This window comes from Pipra filicauda, unplaced genomic scaffold, assembly GCF_003945595.2.
Source record: "Pipra filicauda isolate LSUMZ 115617 unplaced genomic scaffold, ASM394559v2 scaffold278_size1010298_pilon, whole genome shotgun sequence".
NCBI classification, from domain to species: Eukaryota; Metazoa; Chordata; class Aves; order Passeriformes; family Pipridae; genus Pipra; species Pipra filicauda.
The window spans coordinates 459,527-486,704 of record NW_024104396.1 but is presented as its reverse complement, the minus strand read 5'-3'; the positions used below and the strand labels follow the sequence as shown (position 1 = coordinate 486,704).

Genomic DNA, 27,178 nt, shown 5'->3' with positions numbered 1-27,178 from the left:
GAAAGGATGGATGTTTAATTGTGTTATTCCTGCAAAAGTGGAATTCATAGATGACTGGCAAAAGCATTGAATATTTAGCTGTGTGTACAAAATCATTAAAGATTGTTTTGGGTGACTAAGTTACTTTGGGATAGTTTGAGTCTCTGTTTTAATGCCTGAAGCTTAATGTAGGCATTTACTTCTGTGGCTGTGGGAAAAGACTGTGGTAACATAAGTTGTGTCAGTGAGACTGTCCTAACGTTGATTATACCCTTCTCTTCTTTGGATAGAAGCACTTCCACATTTCATCTGTTTTCTTCAGTGGGAGTTACTGGTTGCTAACAGGTATCAAAGAGGCTGAGCATGGATTGTTCCTCAGTAGAAGTGATACAAGTCTCTGTTTTTCTGTAAGATAGTGATATATTCAAGGTCACTGTGTTTTCAGAGCCTCTCCCTGTAAGTTTTCAATAATCCTTATAAGGATTTTTTTTTTTTTTTTTTGGCTGTGTGTATGGTGGGCTTGACCAGGATCAAGTTGTGCTATACTGGATCCCAGGAAAACAAAATACTACAGCCCTCATTTTGCCTATGGTACATGGCTGCTGAAAAGCAAGTTCCCCCTTTCCTCATGAACTTGATCCCTGTCCCTCGTGTCAGATTCAGCAGTTGTATAGCCCCACATAGTTTTCCACTGGGTAAGCTTGTTCAACTGACTCACTGTTTTGTTTTAGAGGGTTTTGTTTGCTCCTGGGTGAACCCACTGAACTGACTTCCCTCTGCAGCTGCAGGATCATAAGTCTGAAGGAAGGAAAGTAGCAATATTTTGTGGTTAAGGAGTAGGGGAGCAGGAGTGCCATTTGGGGTGGTGGCTCGCAGTTGTTGGTCTTAGATATGAGCTGATACTTGATTTTAATGGAGTAATGTTTGGGTTTTGCTCAAATTATGGACTGAATTTTGAATGGATATATAACCAGGTCCCAAATGGGAACTGAAACTCTGGTTGTGTTTTTTTTTTGTCCTAAATTGTGCTCATCTGTCCTGCACTTGTGTGTGAGACTTCAGAAAGGCTGTGTTAGTTCTGGCTGCAGAGGATAATGATTTTCAACCCTGAAAAGCCTGCTAGTTCAGTTTTCCTCATCTGCAATAAACCTTTCCTCTTCTAAGTACTAGTTGATGTTTTTTCCAAGCCTCTTAGAATATACAGTGTATAATTCAGTCGCAGTGTCTATTGCAGGGGAGGACCAGGCTGTAGTTCTGCCAGTATTGTTGGAAGTTGTAGATGCTGTAGTGCCCTTTCACTGGATGCTACTCAGGAAACTTTAGGAGGAAAAACACCAAGGGCCTTACCTTTTCTAGGTTTCTTTGTTGTTTGTTCTAAACCCAGAGAAATAGATATGAAGAGATTTGCAATACTGATGGTTTTTCAGCGCAGACTGTAGCAGTAGTGGATAAAGCAAGTATACTGTGTATCGACCTGGAGAGTATTTTCTTTTATCTCCTTGGGCTCCATTTCGCCTGTCAAAAGAGGAAGCAGTTTGTGTGTGGGTGTCCAAGTGTCACCTCTGAGCTACTTATGGTCTCTGTGTGCTCCCTGACCTGAGATACCGATTGAGTTGACAGTTCAGTTCAGCATGCTGTGTGGTCGATGATGAGGATGTGTTATCTCTTCTACTGTGGTGGCTTTTACAGAGGGTTCACATAAGAAAAGCCTTTTCCGTGACAGAGGGCAAGAAATGGGGGTCTTCTATCAAGGATTACAGAAATATGTATTTATCCCTTCAGGTCTTAGCATATTTGGACAGGCCAAAGCTTTCCTTGAAATATTTCTCAGCAGAAATATTTCTCATACTTCAAAAGTGAACTCACTGCCTACCTGTCAAAGAGAATTCCTGTTTTCTCTATATTATATTTTTATGTGGACCAGTGCAGCCTTTTTTTCTTGTCTTTTTTTTTTTAATCTTTTTTTTTGGTTTGGTTTGGTTTTTTTGGGATGTTTTTTGTGTGTTCGTGGTTTTTTTATGTTTTTACTTGTTTGTGTGTGGTTTTGTTTTGTTTAGTCTAGTTCATGGCAACAACTGTTGTCTGGTCTGTGTTCTCTAGTTCTGATAGTCCTGAGTGTGGTGCTTGGAAAACAATGTGCAGTTTATCTGTGTCTTTGTTACTTAGAGTTTCACTACAGTTAGTAGTAACTGCGGGTAAGTGGTGCATTTTTTAGGTCCTTGCAATCGGGTTTATGATCAGTACAGGGTACAGGACCTTATTCTTTGTAGATATTGATGTCTGAAACACGAGGTCAAGTCCTCCGAATGTTCTAGGACATTCACTGCCTTCTGATTGTTCAGTCACTCAAAAGTCTTTCGACAGAGCAGAGCTGGGTGAGTTTTGCTAACCAGGTTTTTAGCGGTCTGAAGATTGCCTTGGTTGTGTGAAAGTAGGTGGAAGTTGGTAAGGCTTCTCCAATTTTGATGTGATTACCTTTTTTTTTTTAATACCAGTGAAATTCGAATGTCTTCCTTCAGAAATTTGTGTATGAATAAAGGCACTTGTTGCCTCTGAGGTTTGAATATTTATAAAGAAATGATTAGAACAAGTCTGTAGAATGTTTATTGAGTGTAACTGGCAGATTTTGATTAAAGCTAGAGAATCACTAGTGTATACTAAAATGTGAAATATGTCTGTTAGGCAGAGACACTGATATAATAGTAAAGATGGATATTGTGATATTAGAGAATTTTTTTTTAAATAATGTTAATTATATTACTTTACTTTCATGACTGAAACATGCTCTACTAGTGGATTGAACCGACTGTTTCAGTCCCTTGTCCATATTATGCTTTTGGGCTCTGAATGTGTGACCAGCCTTTGCCTAACTCCAGTCTTATGAGGATAAGCACTTCTTTCTCTTCCTAAATTTCTTCCAAAAGCTGTCTTTTCTTTTATTTGTAAGACCTATTTATATATTTGACTTCCTTTGTATAGCATATGCTTAGATTAATCCTTAAAATAAACTTTTTTATTTCTTTTTTTTTTTTTCTGGTGTTGAAGAGGAATTGTTAATTTCTGCAGATCAGGTTGTATTCTTAGCTAATTAAAGATTGTCTTGGCAGGATAATGATTTCAATTAACAACTCAGAGGGCTTTAAGAAAGATGGGTAAGAATATTCACTTGGTTATTTGCTACAGTTTTCTAACACAACTGGAAGTTTATGTATTAATTTATGTGTTTGTGCTGGTACTCTGACCACTCCCAGCAGTAGACTTTCCTTGGTAGAACATGAGAGCATACAGATAGTGCAGTTTCTCTGTCCTGTGATGTTCTGCCAGCGATGAAGGTCAGTTTTTTTCCTATTTACCACAAAAAAGCGTAAGATGACATGTGAATACTCCCAGGCTCCGTGAGCTCAGGTTTGGTGTAGTTGCTTGGGACAGTACACACGGTGAGTCCTGAGCTCTGCTCCTGAGGAACATCTGACTCTTGCACACTCTTCCCATTTCAAGCAGCAATAAAGACGGGGAGATGCTTTGGACAACAGCACTTGAGGGAAATACATTGCACTGGTGCTTTACAGGCATAATTTTTTCCCCTCATGCTCCTATAATGCTCCAGCCATAGCAGTAAAATCTGAGCTCACAGTTCACGTGCAGTAGTTGTGTTCTCACCAGGCAGTGTCCTGCAGCCTTTCCCCAGCCCTGTCATTGTAAGAAATCCTTGACTGGTAGCTTTATGTTTCGAATATAAAAAAGCAATCTCACTTTTAAGGTGTTCACAGAGATTTCTGCACGTGTTGTTTATCACAGCTCCCTGTCCAGAGAGTCAAGAAAGTAACATTCTTTAGACTGCCTCAGGAAAGGAACTGAAACTGCAAATGTTTTGTTCAGCTGATGGAAATGAATAATTTAACTTCTAGAGGAATCTTGAAAGTCAGGTGGTATTGCCATGCCTGGTCTGTTCCTGGAAGTTCAGGAATAGATTTCCTGAGTCTTGAGGGGCTTGCAACCCTGTCAAGTCAATTAGTATTCTCTGTGTTTGTAGCTTTTCTGACTTCATTGGGTCTAAAAGGACAAGTTCTTGCTTGAAGGAAGGTTGAACAAAAGATCACAGAAAACATTCTGATAGATTTAAAAACCTGATTTTTGTGTTGTTGTGCATTCAGTTGCTCTTTGATTCTTTGCCTACCTCTTTTCCTTCTAAAATCCAAAGCAGAAACCCAACTAAATGCGTGGGATAAGACAAGGTATGGAGACTGGGAGAGAGTAGGATTTGGTAGTTTTAGGAAGGTTGGGTGTTGAGATGTCAATACTTTGTTACTGCTTTTGTAAACTGGAGTAATTGTTGCCATTCCATGTTACACAGTACTGTATCTGCAGTTGTAGTATAGGCCCTTGTACTAAAATTTGCTGTAAAGACAGAAAACTAAACCGAAAGATTGAAATTTGGGATGATTTTCCTCTTAAAGGGCTCTGTGAAGTCTAGTTATTTACTTTATCAAGAAGTACTGGAATTGGAATTCCTTAGAGCTTGAGAAGTTAAACACACTGAAGTGAGCAATTTTCTTAACTACTTAACTACAAGGCATTCTTAAATTTTAGTTTTGTTTGGGGTTTGTTTTTTGTTTCTTTTTAAAGTAGTAAGGACAACCTTGGTCTGGAGGTCCTAGACTACAGCAGTAAAAAAAAAAGTTTACAGGAATCTTGTCCTTTTTTAATTGACATGCAAGAAAGTTCAACTACCTTCTTTACACAACAGTTTTGGGAAGCCCTCTGTCTTTGTTTAGTGCTTTTTCCTGTTTTACTAGAGCTCTGTACTAGTATACAGAAAGTGATGAAACTATTACTACTTTCATTTAATGTGTATATTTTTCTTCAAAGTGCAGTTATTTGACTGTTTGCTACAGTTGCAATGTGTCTGCAAGGTCAGGTATTAACTGTTGATGAGGGACTTTTGCACTGCACCAGACCCTGACATGGAAACTGAAGCATCTGCTTGTCTGAGTATTTTTTCTTTTTAATCTTTATTAAACAGATTTTAATTAAGAGTTTTCTTCATCTCAGTCTCAAATCTTCTTTCCCCATTTGATCTATGGTTAAAATTAAGTTCATCAGTTTGTGATATCCTGCTCATTGCTATGACAACAGCCTGCCAAACAGACTTGGTGAAGGTGAGGGGCTGGAGAGAATAAGCATCTGCTTTGTGAGAAAGGAAATGTTCAGCCCCATCTTATTAATCAATAATATCCCCCTTAATGCTCAAAACTGTAGTCACTGTGGTACTCTGAAGGCAGTACCTCCCTGCCTCCCTTAGTCGGCAGTACATGTGGTCGGGTGTGAAGCCTCAGCACTGTTCCGTGTCTGAAATAAAATAACAGTATTTTGGAAGCTCTCTTTGTAGCAGGCTGCCAGTTGTGCTTTTAAGGAGACTGGATTGTGTCTGGTGGATTATAACACGTCCTTCTTGGTTTGATGGGGACTGTCATACTGAGTGTGGGTTTCCATGCTGGTCTGAAGCAAGTACAAGTCCTGCTGCCTGTACCTTTACTGTTTTTTGGTTTGAACCAAAATTGTGCTGCTCGTGGGCTGCACAGTCAGGAGGGCAAGGACCTCCTTTAAATTCCCTGTTATGCTATTCAGGTTGTTTGAGTGCTGTTCCCACGCAGCCTGATCTTGCTGTGCCTCTTCATCTCCCAGGAGTGTTTCAAATGTTTGTGCGCCTGCCTTTTTTCTTAAAGTATCCTTTCATCCTGAAGAACAAACATGTCTTAAGCAGTGGTGGCACAGAGACACACAGAAAAATACAAGATAGGAAAAGGAGAAGAGGCACAATCCACTTTGGGTACTATAGGTTGCCTGGCTGTAGGCTGGAGTTCAGCATGTGCTTTAGAAACACCCAGAAAACTCTAATATGTGTCCTGCTGTCCTGTCTAAAATATGGATCACAATATTTCGAGTAGCTTTGGTGAAATTGGGGGAAAATGGCATTCCTAGGTACCACAATCTGTATAAACATGATGTTAATTCAGAAATTATGAACAAATTGAGACCCGATGGAGTTATAATTTATCAACAAATCTCGAGTCACAGTGGGCTGATTCCAGAAAATCCTATTGAAACTATTAGCTTGTCTTTAAAGCAAGTTAGTGCTCTCTGTTGTGTGCTGTTTGTTTTTTTTTTTTTCATTGCTCATTGTGCTAGGTTCAAATTGTGATGAACAGACTGATCCTTGGGAAAAAAAACAAACAACCAAACAAAAAAGCCCAACCAAACAAAAAACTAACTCAAGCAGATAGTCAGTGATAAGTGTTGAACTTTCTGGTCAAAATGTCTCCACTTCTACTTAGTATTTTGCTTTCCATTGACGTGGTGTCAGGAGCTTGTGTAAATTCTGTTTTGACTGCATCTGGCCTTTAGGGTCAGACAGTGCTCTGAAGGCCTGTGTGTTCTGGGCTTAGAAGGCAACAAAGTCAGACTGACTTAAGAGATGGTGAGACATATTGGCTTTGGTGAATATATTCATAAAGCTGTAGAAACACCGTGTTCCAGTTCAGCCCATACTGCACTCAGTTCCTGGTAAAGGCGGGCCTTTTCATGTGGAAATATACTTTATTCTCAGGCATTAAAACATTATTGAATGCTTTAAATTGTACATAAAGAAATTCTATGTCAGGTTTCAGTTTTGACCAACAAGAATGTACTTCTGAAGTGAAGAATAGATTTAGATGATAATGGGGTTAATTGACCTTTTGATGGTAGATGAGGCTCCTGAGCATCATGAATCGATGCTTAAACTGAAGCATCTCATTGCAGCTTTGATTGTTGAGTACCCATTACTTGTGACTGCCATTGAGCAGTTGGGTATTGAACACATCCTTGTGAGCATTATTGTGCACTGAGCTGGATGCTGACCAGCTTGCACAAAGCTGCTGCCCTGGCAGGTTGTGTGCTGAAGCTTGCTCCTACATAGGGGCTGCAGTGAGAGCACTTTGCTGCTTGTTTGCACATCTCATGCTGCCCAGGTACACCACTTGCACCAAGTTATCCTTAGTTCCAGAAATTTGCCTTTTTACTTTCCAGTGTTATAGGGACAGAAAACAGGCAGTTGACTATGACCACTGTTACCAGGTGAGAGATCTGTTTCCAGTTATCATAGCTGCTGTAAGCCATGCTCATCGATTAGTCCTGTTAGATGCTGTACAAATTTTAACGAAGTAATTTTAGTGCTAGAGGATGAATGAGAATGCGAGCCAGGAGTCACAAATGGGATAGCAGTGATATGTGTGTGGGATTTGGGTTTTCTCTTGGGTTTCTTTGTTGCCATACAACCAAGGCATGTTTAAAGCAGGGTAATAGTTTTATAGATTGTTTCTGTAAATAGGAGGGAGAAAAAGCAAAAATACTGTCTACAGAGGATTTAAAGGTAAGCGTCATAGTTTCTCTTAAAAATGAGAGGTGAGAAGCAGAGTTGGGATTGGCTGTGACCTCTGTGTATGTGCAGGAAAAGCAGTTTGATGGTACAGAAGAGAGGAACTGCTCAGTTTGTGATTGTGATTTTTGTATAGGCTTCTGACTGGTTAAAGTCCAGGCATCAAAATAAGACAGCAGGTATTAAAGAAGTTTAAGGAGTGATGGAGCTGAAGCTGAGATTTCAGCAGAGTAGCAGATAGAAAAGTCTGTACGTTAAATAACTGGGAAAAGCTGTGAGATTTAGATATTGTCTGGAGTACAGATCTAGACAGATCCCAATCCACTGACAAAAATGCTTCTGTCCACTGCATTTCCCCATTTACTGTAAAGACTGTGATAAATCCAATAATGGTGTATTAAAGCTGCTTTCTCATGCGTCTCTGTATAGAGTTAGTGGTAAATGCAGGAGGAGTTCAAACGGTTGCATTTGTGTATTACCTGGGTATCAAAATCAGTACTTGCCTTAACTCATGCTCTTTTTTTTTCTTTCAGATTTTCTATTTTGTACATACATTGTTTTGTATATACTGTAAATGATGACTTCGGTGGGAAGTGAACGTACCCGGGGCACTCGGGACAAAGCGCAAATTTCAACCACACAGCCAACACAACCACAGAAACAAGTAGTACAGGTACGTGCTACCGTATCAACTTCTTTGACTTGAAAGCGAGCATGTAGTGATGTACATTTCTTCCCTGAGTCAGTAAAACCTGAGAAAAGATAGGAGGAAAAATCACGGTCTATTTTGGAAGAGTATGTTTGATTACTTGCTTGGATTACTCACTAATGCAGGAGAGAATTAAGTTGTTTCTATGATGTGTCTGAAGGAGCTTTGTATTCTTCAGAAACGTTTCCCATCAGTGAGGAACTCTATGCCTGTATCAGGATTTCTGTCCTGTGACCTAACTATCCTTGGATTTCAGCTCTCCCATCTGCCAGGCTCCTGATGCTAAAAGATTTGTGGTCAGTAGAGGAGTTTGGGTGGGTGAGGAAAGCTTCATTAGATTCATGCGGTGTTCTACAGTGTGATTCAGCGTATCTGCAAGCCACAAAATCCTAAACGTCTTGTGCAGTGACCCCACAAAGTGAAATGGTCATCCACTAGCAGACTAAAATACAGTATCTGTTAGATGGGAATTAAGCTCTCACCCCACTGTCTCAATTCTCAGCAGCAGAGTAGTTGCATGCTTGTGTGGGTTACGGAGAGTGCAAAATGACTCTGCTCCTTGCAACTCATTATTCTCTTGTGAGATGCATCTCAACGTTTGATTCAATTCAAAAATTGTCTGTTCTCTGCTGGCAGAGTGTGCATCATTCTAGAGGTGCTCCTCAAGGAAATATTATCTTTTATTGTTTTCTGGATGGTCTTTAACCAAGGGGCTCTTGTTCTGTTTTGTACACTCTTTTTTTTTTTAATTTTGTCGTCGCAAACCCTTATCTCCTTATGTTGCAGCATTTTGCGTAGTGGTGATTCATGCTGCTGTGGATTTTGAAAGTGACTTCCAACATAAGAAGTTGAATTCGTTTTTGTTTTAAAACAAGTAAGGAGTACAGCAAACAGGCTGGTGGAAGTGGTGGTTTCCCCTTTTTGCCATTTCACAATTGGAGTACTCTGCCCAGTTCTGGGTTCCCTGGTGCAAGGCAGACCTTGGCAGATGGGAGCAAGGCCAGTGAAAAGCTGGAAAGATGGTTGTGAGGCTGAAGCACAGGATGAATGAGCGGTGCCTGAGGGAATGGTTTGTTCAGCCCTAAGAAGGCAAGGCAAGGTTGTGTCTTCTTTTCAGGTACCTCATGAAAGCTTATAGAAGAAGTAGAAGCCAGCTCTCCTCAGAGAGACAATGGCATGAGCTGAAACACTGAAAATTCCAAGTGTTAAAAGGAAAAAAATTGTTTACTGTAAACACAGTTGTGGATTAGAGATGTGGGATCTCTGCCTGGCCCCAAGCAGCTTCTCTAATGGAATATACTCTCAGTGGGACATTGCAGAGTATCACTGGAGGACCCTTCCAACCTATGGGATTCATCGATTTTAAGCGTTTAACCCTTTTTCTGAATTTTATCTGTTTATTCTATTTCTTGCATAATAGGTACTGATTTTGTCATTTCAGTGGAAAAGGTGGTTATTTAATACACAGCAGTTACATTTTAATGCACCATATTTTTTATTGTTTAGGTATCAGATGGACTTTTCTGCTTAGTCAGTCTTTACAGACCAACAGGAATTTGTGGATTTTACTGTTTAATCACCACTGATTAATTTTTCTGAATATTGAATAATATTGCTTTCCCAAATGGAGATTTCATTGTCATAATACCACATTGATCATAATTTAAGTTATTTAAGAAATTATATCATGGTTATTTTGCATTGCTTCTGGATAATAAATATGCCATTTTATTGTAAGATGTGGCCTATTACTGTCATGTAATTTTATTTTTTGCCCACTTCTGTTTTCTGGTAATTTGAAAATTTTAGTTTAAGATTTTCCTCATTCTGTTACACTGAAAAGATAATATATGTTGTCAGGTTGAGTAAAGTCTTAGCTATCTTTAAGATGGTACTACTTTCTTAGTTACAATGAAAACTTAATTACACTCTCTTACAGGATACTACAGTGTTACTTGTAACAATAGTGCCTTAAAGATAAAGAACCACTGCTTGCCAGGGAAAAGCTAGAACTTTTTGTGACACTGGTTTGGTGTTTGTGTAGTAAACGCATCTCGTGAGTTTTTGTTGTTGCTTTTTTTCCTTTTGAATCTTCAGTTCCATCTGGGTCTAATCCACTGGCATAAATATAAGCCATATCGAACCTGCTTGTTTCTAAGCTCTCTGCTTACACAGGAAAACTGAAGATAGTGTCACATATTTGTAATAAAATTGGTATGTTTTTGTCTGTCATTATGCACTTGGGAAAAAAGTTGGTTTACGGAAGAAATGAATCTTGATGGCTTCCTGTTTTTTGGTCCAATATGCCGTCACGTCTCTGCAGAAATCACATTGTCTGACAGTTTTTGCTCTGGATATCTTCAAGGAAGATCTCTTCACTAGCTTAAACGTTGCAGTTTGGCTGAGGAGGCTGTAGTCAGAACGAGAACAAGGATCAGCAAGACTTAAATTCCTGAAACCAGCAGACGTTTTGTTTCTGCTGAGCTCTCAGCAGATGCCAGGAGCGAGCTCCTTTGCACAGAGCACTGCACTGACAGGGAGCCCTCTGAAGAGGGTGGCACTGGGGAGTTCCAGAGCAGGCTCTCCCCTGTGCTACCAGAGGAGTGACATAGGAGGCTGTCAGCATGACACTTCGACAGTGTGAAGTAAGGCAGAGTATGTAACTGTTACAAACACTAATTCTCTTGGAACATTCTCTCTGAGCACAGCAAGTGTCCCTTCCCTCAAGGAACTTGGACAGCTGCAGTAACTTTTCAGCAAATAAGCAGCTGGTGGTGTACATTGGAGTAATTTTTAGACTCTTCTCAGCATTTATATTTGGCCTCCTCTAGAGCTTGCATTCGTGGTAAACTCTAAAAGCCAGTTTGTGCCTGATTAGGTCTGAACTCATGAGGCACAGAATTTCATGTGTGTATCCTGTGAAGTGGGCAAAAGGTGGGATTCAGCCAGCTGCCCATGGTGAATCCTTTCAGTCAAGAATTTCAGAGGATGAGCTGGTCCCCCTTTCAATGAAGAAGCACATCCACAGTGCATCAACTTGTATTTTGGGTCCTGACTCTCTTCAGTTTCAGCCTTCTCTACATGAGACAGCAGCCTCTTCTGTTTGAGCAGAAATCAAGTGAGGCCCAGGATCTTGTAAGACACACTTATCTTTGGTATTTTCTCAGGATTGCAGTTCAAGTGGCTGCAGATGCCACTCTGTGAAGAGTGGCCCATGTGATGTGACATCTGTCTTAGAGTTGCTTTCTCTCAGGCCCAGCCATAGTCTGTTTGGATTTATGGCACTTGTCTGCATCAATCCATTTTAGTCTTTCAGCTTTTGGAGAAGTTGCCAGTATGGATTTGTGGTCCAGAAACATTAGAGAAGCACCAGATACTTCATCAATAGCGAGTTCCTCTAGCAGTTTTCAGAGACCAGTGTTCGCTCATAAAAAAAATGAGTGCAGCTGTTCATGGGCAGAGTCTTGAGGCATGACTCAGTCTCTAAGTGCTCATAAAACTAGAGTGGGGCTGTTATTGAAAGCGTGGTGGAAGGTGATGTGAGCAGGAATCATCAGAGATGTGGTTGATCTAGAAATACCATTGCCAGTTTGTTACAATAAAACTCTTTACTCTGGAGTGGTAGATCCTAAATAAAATTATAAGATTAATACTAAAACATAGTTTTCTGTGGAAAATTCTGTATTATTATATGGTTATCTTGTCAATGTGGTGACCTTTAACTGTGTTTCAAACAAATTAGAATGTCGAAGTTACTTCTGTCCCAAATAACATTTAAAACTACCAAGTGGGCATAGAGAAGATGTTATTTCTTTCCCCACAGCATTTCTGTGCTTGTTGTGTGTGTTCTTTTCGAGAACCTTGAGGAAAAAGACAAGGACACTAGCATATACTCTTGAAAAATAGTTACCTTTTGTGTACTCTATTGGATGTTATCTTTTTTCAGGCAACAGCAGAACAGATTCGCCTCGCTCAGATGATCTACGATAAGAACGATGCAGATTTTGAAGATAAAGTGAAACAAGTATGTTTCTTATGGTACAGAGTTTTTTTGCACTGCAATAAAGTGCTCTAAAGCTGGCTTACATTTTGGAGCTAGAGCATCTGTTTCTGGTTTAGATGAAACCCTTTTCAGAAGGATGTAAGTTTAACTAGGAAAAGGTGCTCTTATTGCACTGTAAAGTCTGTTTACAAGAAATTGTGTGGTGATATAGCTCTGACTGTATAGTTACATTGGTGTATTTTCCTTTGTAGACAAGCCTTTAAGCCAAAACTCATTTGTGTTGTTGTCTCTTCCACAGTGTATCTCTGTAGTATTGTCCTGATGCTTAATGATTGTCAGAATAAAGAGTGCATTCCTAGTCCACATGTACATGCACATGAGAAAAATGTCACCTATGTAAACTGAGTTTGCTAATGTCTTGGAAGTTTTTCAGGAAAAGTAAAAACAATCACTGCTTAAAGGTGAATCAGGGTGTTATTTTAAAAAATAAATAATCTGACCTTGCAGATCTGTGTATGCATTAAAATGATAAAATTACACTGTGTAAATGAAATCTCACACCATTTCCTCTACCACATGAGTGTTGGGTGTTAGATGACCAAGCTCCCATTACCCAGTTATAGCTGAGATGATTAATTAAAGCAGTCCTGACAATCTGGGCCCCTGTTCTGCTGTGGGTATTGGTGATTTTATCCTAGTGAACACATCACAACTCCTAAAGAACCTAGGAATACACCCAGAAGGAGAGAAGAATTAGCTCGAATGCGTTTATGCAGCAGAGGAGCTGATTTCTTGATTTCTTTACCTTTGTAAAACTTCCTCTGAAGCATTATTAAGTGCTTTTTGTTGTTCTTGTTATAAACTTGTTCTGTTGCTGTGCCAAAGGTGTAGTCTTGTACTTTCTGAAGCACTACAAGTCTCAGTAGTGCTTGTAGCTGTGCTGGAGGGAAGGAGAAGAATTAAGTTCTGTGTAGGAAATCTCCAGTATTTTACATTCTGCATATGTATTTCTAGCTCATGTAGGTTTTGTTCGTTGGATGAAGTTGCTGGATGCCCTGTGACAGACTGTTAATTTCTGTCCCACACTCCTCAGGATGTGTATCCCAAGTCCACGGAGCATAATTCAGAACTAGGTCTCTTTAACCAGCCATCACTTATGACTCGTGTGGCCTTATGCTGAAATGGATCAAGGGAGCCAATCTGGCTAAAAAAATAACCTATTTCTTAGTCTGAGTGTTTTTCCAGATGGATCTGTTCTCTGCCATGTCTTACCTTATGTCTGTTCTCACAGTGGGATAAAGAGGGACATACTTGGTGGGGAGAGAGAGGATGATACTGGAACTATGCTGGTCCTTTACATCTTTAACCTCATATACTGCTGTATCTGCGTTGACAGCATTTGCTGCAAGCATATAGAAATAAAAAAAAAAAAATGTGAAAGAGTGCTTCCTTGATTATCAATTAATTTGTGCTTCCTGCTGTCTCTTGTCTGAATCCCAAGCAGATCTGTAAAATGCAGATTCCTTTATTCAGGATTCTAGTTTACCCTGACATGATAGTTATGCACTTTCTTATAGTCTGTGGTGGTACTAACTCTTATTTTCTTATGATGATAATGTAGATATTTTAACATGTCTGACTTTTACTGCCAGCTTATGGAAGTCACGGGGAAAAACCAGGATGAGTGCATAGTGGCACTACATGATTGTAATGGGGATGTGAACAGAGCAATCAACATACTGCTGGAAGGAAGTTCAGACACGGTAAGGTTTTACTTCCATGTTAAACTTCTCCTTCTGTTTCCTGCATTTTTGACTTCTGCATGGGATTGGGAAAGTCATATTTCGGAAGCTTTCAATTTCCATGTCTCCATTAGAATTCTTTTGAAGGAAATGAAGACCAGGGCAGTTTCTCTACTGCATGCATACCTTGGAGTAGGCTGAATCTGGAAAATGTTGTAGGTGTTCAGCTGGTCTCTTGCAGAGTCCTCTGCTTTCATTTACATGCAGCAATTTTAGCTCTGCAGCAGAACTCAGTGCTCCCTCAGACACAGGCCTGTTTCTTGCTGCGGTTTTTGTAGTTACTGTGTAGACTCTCCACAACCGTGAGCCTGAGACTGTTTGTCACAAAGGTCAATCTTTATAAACCTAAAGGGCAGGCAGATATTTTAAGTTGTGCTGTAGGTGAGCATTGCTGGTATTAAAACTGGAGGAGGTTTCCACATCTGGAAGTTGCATTGATAAATGCTGCTTATGGCAGGAGAGGATGCAGCAAGTAGTTGGTCCTTTCACTGTGTTGCTCATTTGCATGACTTAATTGAAAAACAGAAAGAGACTAAACAGTGTGTATATAACAACAGATGTCACTTAGAATGTTGCACAGAGCAACATTTTATCCCAAGAAATACTAAGAAAATATATTTCACTGCAGCTGAACTTTTTACTGGAGGGACTTCTTACAGTTGGTCCAAGGCATTAAATTAGATTCCATCTCATCTGAATTGGGAAAGAAACCTGGACTTCCTTTCTTGATGCTGAACACTCAGTATTTCCTGTGATTTGTCAGGATGTGTACTCTGGCTTATTGTTAATGAGGAAACTGGCCCCTCACACCCCCTAAATCTAGGACACACACCGTTCTGACTGAGGGGACTTGATTTTCTATCCCCTTTTCACTTTTTATCGGAGTTGAGGTCTTCTAAAATACAGAGATTGTGAGCTAGCTGGCAAGTTGGGAGTGGAAGAGAACATTTCACCTTGATGAAACCTATCTGAGTAGTGTGCCAGTTTTGCACTCTCTTGTACTTCTCATATTTGCTATTTTTTAGTTGAAAGTAGTTTTCTGGTTGATGGAGAATGTTAAATGCTTTCTTACTTCAGCAAATTGTTGGAAGTGATCATGACATGGAAAAAACTTTCTGAACTCATCCATCAACTAGAATTGATATCAATATATTCTGCTCTTTTGATAAGTCCCTCTGAACCCACTGCTCTCTGTAGACAAAATGCAACTTAGAAACAAATACAGAGAACTTAAAGGGCTCAAGGAGGAAGGAGTGTGAGGAAATTTATTCTTTGTGGAAATTTTTGGGCCTTCAAATGGAAGAGCTTGTTTTAAGGCTATTATACTCAAGAACAGTTTAATCATGGATTTGATGTAAAGTTGAAAGCCAATGTACCACTGATTCTGAATGCAGATTCCCAAATCTCTTTTCCTAGTTTCATTTGTCTTTGATGCACTTGAAATGTCTTTAAAACGTCTTTTGAAAGATGTGTCTGTTCAATTGGAGGAATTAGAAGAGCCAGGAGTGATAGCTAGAATGTCTTTTTATAGTTTATTTGGTACTCAGCCAGTTTTGTCTTTGTCTTTTTTAATTTGTTTTGTGTTTAATGCTGTGATCTTCAAGGCTTTATGCTCTGTGATTTAGTTTTTATGAATACTTTTCATTTGCAGCAATTGTGACAGTCTGGCTTTGGATAGATAGAGGCTTGTGGATGAGAGTAGGGAAGAATATGTGTCTTTGTCCAACACTTGTATTCATTTAACTTCCTACAGACCTAAGATACATTTTATGCCCAACCATGTTTTACTTAGTAAACTTTTGAAGATAGAACAAAGGGGACCTTTCATATTATTATTCTTTCCATGTAAGAATAGGCCAAGAAGAAGACTTCTGTTACATATTTTCAAAGGTGAGGCCCACAACTGTCATTTGGGTTGCCTCAGGCATTGTCAGCTGAAATTCTAATCACTTACCTCCCTTACAAAAAGAGACAGCTTCGATAGTCTGTGATGGATCCCCATGCCCAGAGGTAACACCATCCTCTATCTTAAAGGACCTGCCCAACTTCTCAAGGCTTTCCTCAAAATTGTCTTGTGGGAAAGCATGGATCTTATGCTTTCATAGTCATCCTTTTACTGATCATTCCCAAGTCAAATAAAAACTTACTCAGGAGAGGCTGCTTCCTCTTCAGCTTTGCAGCCTTATCCAGTTTTGGATGTTTTATGAAATGGTCGAAAATGTTTTGTCATTGTGCCCATCAGTGAAATAGGAGCATGTTCTGAACTGTATAAACTAAGCTCTTCAGTTGTCAGTTCAGGTATTTTTCTATCTAAAGCTATAGGAGTGTTTTAGTGCCGTTATGCAGGCTCTATCAGGAGAAGCCATGTGATAAAGTTACTGAGGGAAAGAGTTTTCTGGCTCACAAATAAAGTGGTGTTGCTCAAACATGTAGTTTTGTACTTCTGATTGTTGCTGGCTGAGCTTACCCAGGTTGGTTCATGGTGGTGCAGTCTCCTGCACTGGAGATGAAACTGAAAAGGGATTTCAACCCGAGAGAGTAACCATTCACTTTGTTCTTATTCTCTGAAAGGAGACTCTGCAACATTTGAGTTTGTACTTGTAAACTGCTTTGCTACCTCTCCACAGCGTTGGTTTCCTCAGTTCTAGGCAGCTTGGACTAGCTGGTCATGGCCCGCTGAGGTGCTGTTGGTGGAATTGAGAGGAGATAAGTCAGGACCTAGGATTACTGATAGACGACCTCTTTTGTTTGGTGTAGGTGTCTGTCAGAGGTCATAGCTTTAGTGCTTCACTACAATTTGCATATGCAAATATTCTGCTTAAATACCTTACCTGGACTGTAAGCTCATAGAGATGGGAGCATACATGCAAACCTATCTTAATGGTTTAATGGTTTGCAAATAATACCTTTCTTCTTCCTTGCTTTGCAGCTGTGGCTCAATTAACTAACTGTGCAATTGCATAATATATGAGTGGCTGTGCTATTCTTGGCAAGTGTTTTCAGTCATTTTATTTGCAACTCCTGCAGATACTCCTATGGATTCAGTACTATCCTTGAATTTATTTTAAAGATGGAGTTTAATATTAAAACAGAAGCCTGATGTTTGGACTTTGATCTCTTGTCTTGTTTAGACATAGTTTTTCCTGTATTTTGCTGTGTGTGATGATCTATACCTGTTAAGAGTGGATGGTCTGGCTTACTATGCCCCCAGTTTTCCCAAGCTGTTGTTCTGTCATTCTTTCTTCTGGGGCTTAAACTCTAGTATGTCTGGATCATAGTTTTTCTTTTTTCTGTTTTCTTTTTTGTGGGTTTTTTTCGCACTCCTTAGGCCACATACTTATTCTCATCACTCTTTTGCTCAGTGATACTTAAAAGGTTTTTTTTCATTTCCTTGGGAGAAAAAAATAGCGCTGTTCATGCTCCCTTGCTAGATTTGTGGATGTAGTTGAGAGGGAAACTTACTTGCCTTGCAGATGTTCTGCGCTGTGGTCATATCCAGGCTTTCTTGAACTAGTAGAAATCTGCTATAGTCAGAAATACTTGGGATCCTTATATTGTCTTAGACAATCTAACTTATAAAACATGTTTCTTTCTCATCTATTTGCAAAAATACAGCCTGTGCTACCACTTATGTGATATTATGCAAATACCTGGGGATTTTTCCCCCATGAACTAGAGGGGTATGAGGTGAAATGTACATTGAGAGCTGTCTTCTGTTTTGACTGTTGTGTCTAATTCTATTTTACCCAAATAGACCTCTTGGGAGACTGTAGGGGGAAAGAAGAAAAGCCTTGGAAAGGAATCTTCAGAAAACAAAGAGAACAGAGAGAAACGAGGGGACAGAGAAGTGAGTCGCGGACGGGGAAATTCCAACAGACGGGGAAGAGGAGGCAGCCGTGGCCGAGAGTGTACGTACAGGGGTTCATTTTTAAAGATTTAGACACTTTTCTTGCAGCTGGAACTCACTAAGTTAAGAGCAAGTGCTTACTGGAGCAAAGTCCATCTGACTGTAGCTCAGCATTGAAGGGATCATAACTTGTTTGTGCCACAGGTATGCTTGACCTGTCTGTGTGACTTGGTTTTGGGATGGTCTGTACTTGTTCAGAGACACTCAGCTTAATTTAAGTCTCTGTTCTTGTTTGGTGAATTGATCTTGTAAAAATTGTTGTTCTTCATGTAAGTTTTAGAACTGACTCTTTGTAAGACTGCTTGAGAGCAAGTATGTCGCTGCACAGCTGATACACTTTTTTGTTTCTTTTAATGAAATAATTATCCAGCTTTGACTCCATCTCCTTTTATGAGTGGGAGAACCTGAAGATGTTCTCATCTTCTCATAAGGGGAATGAAAACACTGGGATGATTATTAATCTCTAGCATGTATTTCTCACATAAACCAACGAAAGGTGAGTTTCTACAACAGAGAAAATTCATTGTTAGTTAAAACATTTAAAACTTTGCAATAGTTGCAGTAATACATTGTGCAAAAGCAAACTGATGTTTCCAAGTTAGAATCACATTAGATCACCATTGGATGCACCGTTGGATTGCTTTTTATCTAAGTTTTATCAGCATTATCAGAACTGTGTACCTTGCCCGTAAGGGCTGTACACCACACCGATAGATGACAAAAGGAAACAGAATGAATACAATGTTTAGTTTTCCACTTAAAAGCAGGAAAAATACTTACAATATTAACCAACTAATCTAATTCATAATTGAAATATAGTCAAATATTGTGCCAGTTTAGACATTATGAATCTTTGTAGGATAGAATAATGTCAAGATGAAAAAATATTAATAAAATTTGCAGTTATGCTTAGAAAAGTTGAAATCAGATCCATCAAAGTGAAAGCAAGGGGCAAAATTTTTACCCGAGACAGATGCTGCTTGTCTCTTCTTGTAAACTGGAATTAAAAATATTTCAGATGGTTACCAAATCTTGATATTTTCTTCCCAGCTTTACATCCAAGCATTAACAATTTTATTTTTGCCATTAGAAGTTGTATAGTACAAAATCTCATCAGTGTTTTAAGAGACCAGTCTTTTTTTTTTTTCTTTTCCTCTTCAGGGAGCCACCCATATTTCAGAGTACCATGTCAGGAGTTTTCCACAAAATAGTAAAGTTCCAGTGCTTTTCTAATTCCTTACCATCACCCAGTCGTCAACCCTCTGCTTTAAACATAGAGGAGAAATTTTTTAAGTTTCCCCGTTTGTACAGGGATGTGTAATGGGCAGACAGTAGAAGAGTTGGTGTTATTGGTTTTCCCTTATTCTTTCACTGTTGTCAACCAGTGTATTATCAAGCAAACATAGGATGAGGCAGCTGTATTTCCTACCTCATTGAAGAGTTGAGACTGTAATTAGTTAAATAATGTAGGCTGCAAAACATGGCACTTGTAGACTTGTATCTACTGAGGGACATTTCCTTCTTATTAGATATTTTGCTTCCTAATTGTCCTGTACAAAGTAAACATAGCTTGGTTCTAGCTAGGCCCCCAGAGAAGAGGGGTGACTGAGATGTGTTGACCAACCCACTTGAAAATCTGACCTTTTCTTTTGGGGTTCAGGTTAAGCAGATGACTGTATTGCCTCATGTGCGAGTCTCTAAAGCTTCTCTTAAGCTGTCCTCTCTCCGCAGTTAGAGCTGAAGAGAATGGAGTGGACAACAATCAAGCAGACAGGCCTTCAGACCGTGGGAAGCGTGGCCGTGGGAGAGGTGAGATGGTGGCATTGGTGTGGGACTGGCACTGATTTCATGTCCTGAAACGGAACTCTCCATTTATTCCTTTAAGCGCTTCTTCTTAAGCATTTTTTGGTAATCCTTTGATTCCATAAGCACTTCAGCCACCTTGAATTTGGGTACATCCCCCTCCCTTATCCCTTACCATTCCTTGGTCTCAGAACAACTTAGAAAAATTGACACAGATCACTTTTATGGTAGCTTCCTGTGTGGCAGGCTGCTGTGCCCTGGCTATGGAGATGGGCTCATGTACACCTCCTATGCGTGGAAGTGCGCTGGGCTCCTCAGGATGTACCTTGGCAGCAGGGGAGCACAAGATTCCATCTGTATGGCTCTCAAGGAAGGATTTGATGTGTACTTGTGCCATTTCTTTGGGGTGGATGTGGTTGTCAGGCTTGCCTTCTGCTTGTGGTAGCCAATCAGAGAAGGTACAAGCCACCTTAGAGGCTTTTTGCTGAGAGAAGGAATTTGTCATGGAAGACTTGATGAGGAGAACTGTGGAGAAGGAATACTGAGGAGTCTTAGGTACCACTCCAATCCTATCTTGTGGAAGAGATGGGATAATAGATTGGATGTGGAATCAAATGATGCAAAGTTGGTTTGGATTTTCGGAAGTTGGGGTGGAAAGAGGCTTGTTTTTCTTTAGGAGGAATGAAAATGAGTAGCCCAGGTATGGTGTAGATTGTGTGTGGAAGTGGGTTTTGAATGAGTTAAATTGATAAAAGGTATAGCAGAGCTAATTAACGTACTTAAAAAGTAACGTCTGACTCAAGAAAAATTCTGCCTTCAAAGGACTCCTTTCTCTTGGGAAAATCCTGTAACAAGGCTTTCAGAGGCAGGCACATCCAACTTCATTATCTCCAGATCTGCATCTTGAAGGAGTGGAAGGATACAAAGAAGTAGCTTCGAAAGGGTTGTGAGAATGTCTTGGTTGTGCCTGTGAATCAACAAATACCAAATCATTTGTGCAGAGAGGTAGCTTGGCACGGGAGGGTGTGGTATAGTTCACAGCTACAGTTCTTGGTATATTAGCACTTTAATAGATAGAACGTATGTCTTTCAGTTACTTGTTTTATAAAATAATCCTTTATTTTCAAATTATAAAGATAGGATTATTTTTTAAAAATTGTTCTGTGAAACTTAGAGGTTGATTTCAGATGCGGTTTGTTTTTTGCTTTATAACATTATGAACTAGACACTGCTTTTGTTGTCAAAACTGTAGCTTTCTAGATGAATGTCATATATCTCAAACTTCATCAGATCAAACTGACCTATCTGACTGAAGAAATAGAAACAACTTCAAACAATTTCTGTTCAGTGGCTTAGTGTACGTAGTATTACTGTACCTCTCTACCAGATATTTTAGACTGCGCATTTCTGTGAGCAAAGTATCTTAATGAAGTGTCTCTGATAAACCTGTTGAACAGCTACAGGATCATTATATTACAAGTGTGTATATTCTGTAGCCGGAAGTACCTAATTAATTTTACAATGCAAGCTCTTGAAATCTGCAGGGAGTTGTATAAAGCTATGTAATTCAGTTCTCATCGTTTTGGGGATACATGACCTTCTTTCTTTGGATATTAGTAGAAATAATAATAAAAAGCTTCCTGTCATTTCGTTCAGTAGTCTTTTTTTTCTGTTACACAGAATAGTCGAATATGGGATAACATACTTCACCTGAAAGTAAATAGATTGCTGGTAATCATCACAGAACCCTTTTTTAGAAATGTTTCATACAGAGCGTGCGTGTGTGTGTGTAGGGATCTAGGCATTGGATATGAAATAAGGGGTCAGCTAATTATCTGAGCAACATGCTGTCTCTCTCTCTCTATTTTAAGCTACCTTCCCAGTCTGGAGTTATCTTGCTGGCTGCTTTCTGAGGGAAGATTTGCTGGGCCATCGTATTACTGCTTCACTGTAGAACAACTTAATTTTAAGAAATGATAAGCACTGAAAATAGCAGAAATGTGATTGACACAGAGGTCATAATGTGCTGTTTACTGAGGGGTAAAAACCCTGAGACCGAGTATTTCAACCTGAGTGCTGTAGGCAGTGGCTTCTTTGTGCAGTAGGTCTCCCAGTAATGACTGTGTCACATTGTTTGCAACTTTATGGGGTAGTAGGTACATGGAGTGCTGGTATGCAGGACATCAGGGATTTGAAGTTAGATGCAAATTATTGACACATGAGCAGAAAGCAAAAATGTATCACAGGATGTGTTACAGGACACATCTGGTCTGTAATTGCTCTGCGCTTAATCTTGTTAAACCAGGCATTTAAACTTCGTAATGGAAAGGAGTCAGTCAATATCTTGTTTTAAGATGACCTTCTCATATGTGCTTCTTTTCAGAACTAAATTTCTTGAATGAGCTTAATTTAGATGTAAGAAGTACTGTAATGGTGATATACAGTAATTGCATCAAAATGATTATATTTGTCAGTATCGCAAGACTGTCTAGAATGGAATCTCCTGTAGAAATTATAGAGTAAGATGGTTGTGTCTTTAGGATTGTCAGCTCTTAAAAATATTCCCTTGTTCATGTTTTAATCAGCTGCAGTCTTATATTCAAAATGACAAACTTTACAAGCACAGGTTGTTTTTATGCGGCTGTTTTTTAGCGTTCTTGCATCTTCAGTTTTAAGTGCAGGTCTGGTTCTCCCACTGCCTCCACCCCAGGTTGAAAAGGATGTGGTAGAGCTAGAGAAGGCTTTTGAAGCTACTGGGAAGACTGCACTTATGGAGTGTGAGGAACAAGCAGATTAGGACTTCTGCCTGCAAGAGTGGGTGTATGATAGAGGTCTGTAAAATGTCTGTGGGGAAATCACCCAAGGTGATGAGGGAGCTGGCGGAAGAGCTCACCAAGCTGCTCTCCATTATCTACCAACAGTCCTGGCTCCCTGTGGAGGTCCCAGATGATAAGAAGTTGGCAAATGCCACACCCATCCACAAAAAGGGCTGGAAGGAGGACCCGGGAAACTAAAGACCCATCAGCTTGACCTCCGTGCCTGGCAAGGTTATGGAGCAGATCATCCTAAGTGCAATCACACAGCACCTACAGGATGGACAAGGGATTAGACCCAACCAGCATGGGTTTAGGAAGGGCAGGTCCTGTCTGACCAACCTGATCTCGTTTTATGATCAGGTGACCCACCTGGTGGAGGAGGGGAAGGCTGTGGATGTGTCTACCTGGACTTCAGCAAAGCCTTTGACACCGTCTCCCACAGCACACTCCTGAAAAAGCTGGCAGCCCACGGCTTGGACAGGGGCACTCTGTGCTGGGTTAGGAACTGGCTGGAGGGCTGGTCCCAGAGTGGTGGTGAGTGGAGCTGTATCCAGTTGGCAACCGGTCACTAGTGGTGTCCCCCAGGGATCAGTGTTGGGCCCAGTTCTGTTTAATATCTTTATCGATGATTTAGATGAGGGCATTGAGTCCACCATCAGCAAATTTGCAGATGACACTAAGTTGCAGGGGAGTGTCAATCAGCTGGAAGGCAGGAGGGCTCTTCGGAGGGACCTGGACAGACTGGAGAGTTGGGCTGATTCCAACAGGATGAGGTTCAACCAGGCCAAGTGCCGGGTCCTGCACTTTGGCCACAACAACCCCCTGCAGCGCTACAGGCTGGGGACAGAGTGGCTGGGGAAAGGGCAGAAAGGGACCTGGGAGTTTGGATTGACAGGAAGCTGGATGTCAGCCATAGTGTGCCCAGGTGGTCAAGAAGGCCAATGGCATCCTGGCCTGGATCAGGAACAGTGTGGCCAGCAGGTCCAGGGAAGTGATTCTTCCCCTGTACTCAGCACTGGTGAGGCCACCCCTGGAGTGCTGTGTCCAGTTCTGGGCCCCTCAGTTCAGGAAGGATATTGAGGTGCTGGAGCAGGTCCAGAGAAGAGCAACAAGGCTGGTGAAGGGACTGGAGCACAAGTCCTATGAGGAGAGGCTGAGGGAGCTGGGGTTGTTTAGTCTGGAGAAGAGAAGGCTCAGGGGAGACTTCCTCACTCTGTACAACTCCCTGACAGGAGGTTGTAGCCAGGTGGGGGTTGGTCTCTTCTGTCAGGCAGCTCTCAGTAAAACAAGAGGGCATGGTCTTAAGCTGTGCCAGGGGAAGTTTAGGTTGGACATTGGGAAGAAATTCTTTACAGAGAGGGTAATCAGACATTGGAATGGGCTGTCCAGGGAAGTGGTGGATTCTCCATCCCTGCAGGTTTTTAAGATGAGACTGGATGTGGCATCAGTGCCATGGTCTGGTAACCACGGAAGTAGTGGATCAAGGGTTGGACTTGATGATCTCGGAGGTCCCTTCCAACGGGGCTGAATCTGTGATTCTATGTAATCAACTGCTCACTCCAAGCAAGTGTGCAAGAGAGTGAATATTAAATGGAATCAGTGAGTTACAGCTTCAGGGTGAACTTACAGAGGTGGTTCTTCATGTATATAGTTAACCTGAGGAACTCCTTTCAGTAAGATGATGTGAGTACAGGAAATGTACCCAAAAGAGACTTGACAATTTCCTCCTAAAAAAGAACCACGGCAAGAAAAGGAAAAACCAGCAAAAGTTTCTGTATGTAAATTATATTTGACTAAGGAAGTCAGAGCCACAAATAGTTGAAGACCAGGAGGGCATCCAGAGAAAAACTGCACTGTGGTTTCAGTTTGTGTGCTCTTCCCTAGATATCAAACTAACCATAGCTTATAATAGGATAGCAGGTAGGTGAATTTTTGGAATTGATTCAGCATGGAATTTGTTACAGATTCATGTGTAGTAATTCTCCTGGTTTGCCAAGGGAAGATGGTCTTGTTGCTTGTACTTCTGTTCTTCTATTTTCTTCCTCTTCATTATTCCAGAGCAACATGAGCGTGTCATAAATGTGGATGCTGACAGGGAATCTTTTTCTTACAAAACAGAAATAAAAATGAAAGGGAAAAATACTGTGTTTTAGTTCTGGACTCAAACAGCATGACAAGTAGCCTTCCAAATTTTGTTTTGTCTGCTGGCTGTATAAGAAAGTAAAGCTGCTTATCCTTTTCATTCTTTTCTGATTGTAGTCCAGTTTGTATTTTTTATCTCTTTTTTTTTAAAAATGTTTTTAGATAAGAAGTATCCTATCTATGCTATCCTTGAACAAATTGAGTTTCTGTAACCAGAATTGCATGTGTAAACATTCTCTTAGTTTAAAAGCTTAGCCCAGTTGGCATGGGATATATTTTGGGTTTCCTTTGCCAGAACTAGTAAGGATGTTATTTTTTGTAAAACATAAATGTCAAGCAGACCTTCTGGAGGTCACAGTATGAAGTCTGTTTGGTTTTGCTGTGGTTAAGAAACTGTGTCATGTACATTTTTTATTTTTTTGAGATTAACCGTAACTTAGTTTTAACAAGTTACCCATTTTCTTTTAAATATAATTTTAGAGTTGAAAGTTTTCTGCACACGCATCTAAAAATGCTTTCTAGAGTACATGCAGTATATAGAAGTGATGAATTGCTTCTAGCTTTATGATGACTAATAAAGACAAAAGTAACTTGAATTATTAAATGCAACTTTGGTGTTTGTTTTGGTTGTATGGAATACCTAGAATGCGAAGTTTCTATACTTAGCCTCCTTATCTCTTAAAGCTTAAACCTCTGTCAACTTGGTGTCTGCTGGGAGGATGGCTGGCTCTGCATTTCCAGAGCAGAGACCAAAGCAGGCTGTTCAGTTACTGTGTAGTCAGAGATAAGCACAAATCTAGGTGTTGTCTGACCGTCCAGTCTGCATTTCCTTTTCCTTTCAGCTGTTCTCTAGGCCTCTTAACCTTGAAGTAGCTTCCTCTAAACTCATCCGAGTTTTGAAATAAAGCACCTGTGTTGCGGTGGAAGGATTTAAGTCTCCAAGCTGAGCAGACTGGATTTTATACAGAATAGGCTATTAATTTAATGGGGTAGGCCCATCTGTGTTGTTCTTCTACACATCTTTCTCATGCTCCCATGTAGTGTGCATTTGTTTTAGGGGAAGAAATGTTGTGAATGTGGAGAGCAATTCTTTCCATGCATGAATGGTACCAGAATGAAGACTTGATTGTGTGATTATGAGTGTTTTGAACTCCCAGTAGGTTTTAGTGGAAACAGAAAATCTTGCCTCCCACCTGGGTTAGGTGTAAGTGTTGACTTTTATAGAATTCATTCAAGAAAAGAAAAATGGCACCCATTTGGTGACCTGGTGTGCTGCTTACTGTGGGCTCATATCAGGGATGTCACTGAGGCTGCCAGGCCTTGCACAGTCCACTGACTGTACCTGCTGTTGTTTCATGTGGGCACCAGTGGTAGAGCCAGGAGCAGTCTGACCAGCATCAAGAAGGATGACAGAGCCCTGGGAGTAGCCATAAGGGACTCTGGAGCACAGCTAGTTTTTTCATCCGTCCTTCCAGTCAAAAGGGAAGGAGGTTGAAAGGACCAGTTGTACTTGGAGAATCAGCAGATGATTACAGGCCTGGTGCCACGGCCAGGGGTTTGCTTCTTAGCGTGTGGTCTTCTGGAAGCTGATGTGTTCCATCTGTCAGGGAAGGGGATGATTATCTTCAGTCATCATGGCCCCCCTAAGGGCAAATTGTGCCTGACTAATCCGGTGGCCTTCTATGATGGAGTGACTGTGCAGGGTTGGACTCTGATCCTTGTGGGTCCCTCTCAACTCAGCATATTCTGTGACTGCAACAGTCGAGAAGGGAAGACTGATTCATGTCATCTACCTAGACTTCTGTAAGGCCTTTGACGTGGTCCCACACAACATCCTTATCTCAGCACTGGAGAGACAGGAATTTGGAAGGTGGTCTGTTTGGTGGATGAAGAATTGGCTGGATGGATACAACTCTGTGTCCAGGTGGAGGCTGGTGATGAGTGATGTCCTTCAGGGCTCTATCTTAGGACGACTGCTCTTTGATATACGACATAATGAGGTTGAGGGCAAGCTGAGAGGTTGGGATGTCATCCAGAAGGCATCTGGAGAAGCTTGAGAAATGGGCCCATGGAATGTCATGAGGTTTAACAAGACCAATGCAAAGTGCTGTGCCTGGGTCAGGGCAATCCCAGACATGAGTACAGACTAGCTTGGGGCTTCTTACTGATGAAAAGCTGAATGTGAGCTTGCAGCCCAGGAAGCCATAGAGAGCAGGTCCATAGAGAGTATGAAAGATGTTCAGGGGGCTGGAGCACTTCTGCTATGAAGACAGGCTGAGAGGGCTTCTAGCACCTTCCAGTACCCAAAGGGAGCTTATAACAAGATGGAGAGAGACTTTTTCTATGGGCAGATAGTGATAGGACAAGGGGCGGACAGTTTTAAACTAAAAGAGGGAAGATTTAGATTAGATATTAGGAAGAAATTCTTTGCTGTTGGGGTGGTTGAGGCACTGGCACAGGTTGCCCAGTGAAGGTGTGGCTGTCTCATTCCTGGCAGTGTTCAAGGCTGGGCTAGATGGGGCTTTGAGCAGCCTGATCTAGTGGAAGGTGTCCCTCCCATGGCAGGGGGATTGGAATTGGAATGAGATGATCTTTAATGT

At 40.7% G+C, this 27,178-nt stretch overlaps 1 protein-coding gene across 6 annotated transcripts in view; it reads left to right on the top strand.

Moving 5' to 3' along the window:
- Positions 1 to 27,178, top strand: part of UBAP2 (ubiquitin associated protein 2) — a 106,251-nt gene that overhangs the window by 13,446 nt on the left and 65,627 nt on the right. For all 6 annotated transcript variants that reach the window (XM_039382630.1, XM_039382628.1, XM_039382629.1 and 3 more), the window contains exons 2-6: positions 7,930 to 8,069; positions 12,052 to 12,129; positions 13,761 to 13,871; positions 17,665 to 17,818; positions 19,549 to 19,626. In XM_039382630.1, coding sequence (XP_039238564.1) covers positions 7,971 to 8,069; positions 12,052 to 12,129; positions 13,761 to 13,871; positions 17,665 to 17,818; positions 19,549 to 19,626 — 520 coding nt within the window. In that variant the 5' untranslated portion in view covers positions 7,930 to 7,970. The remainder of the gene's footprint in view (positions 1 to 7,929; positions 8,070 to 12,051; positions 12,130 to 13,760; positions 13,872 to 17,664; positions 17,819 to 19,548; positions 19,627 to 27,178) is intronic.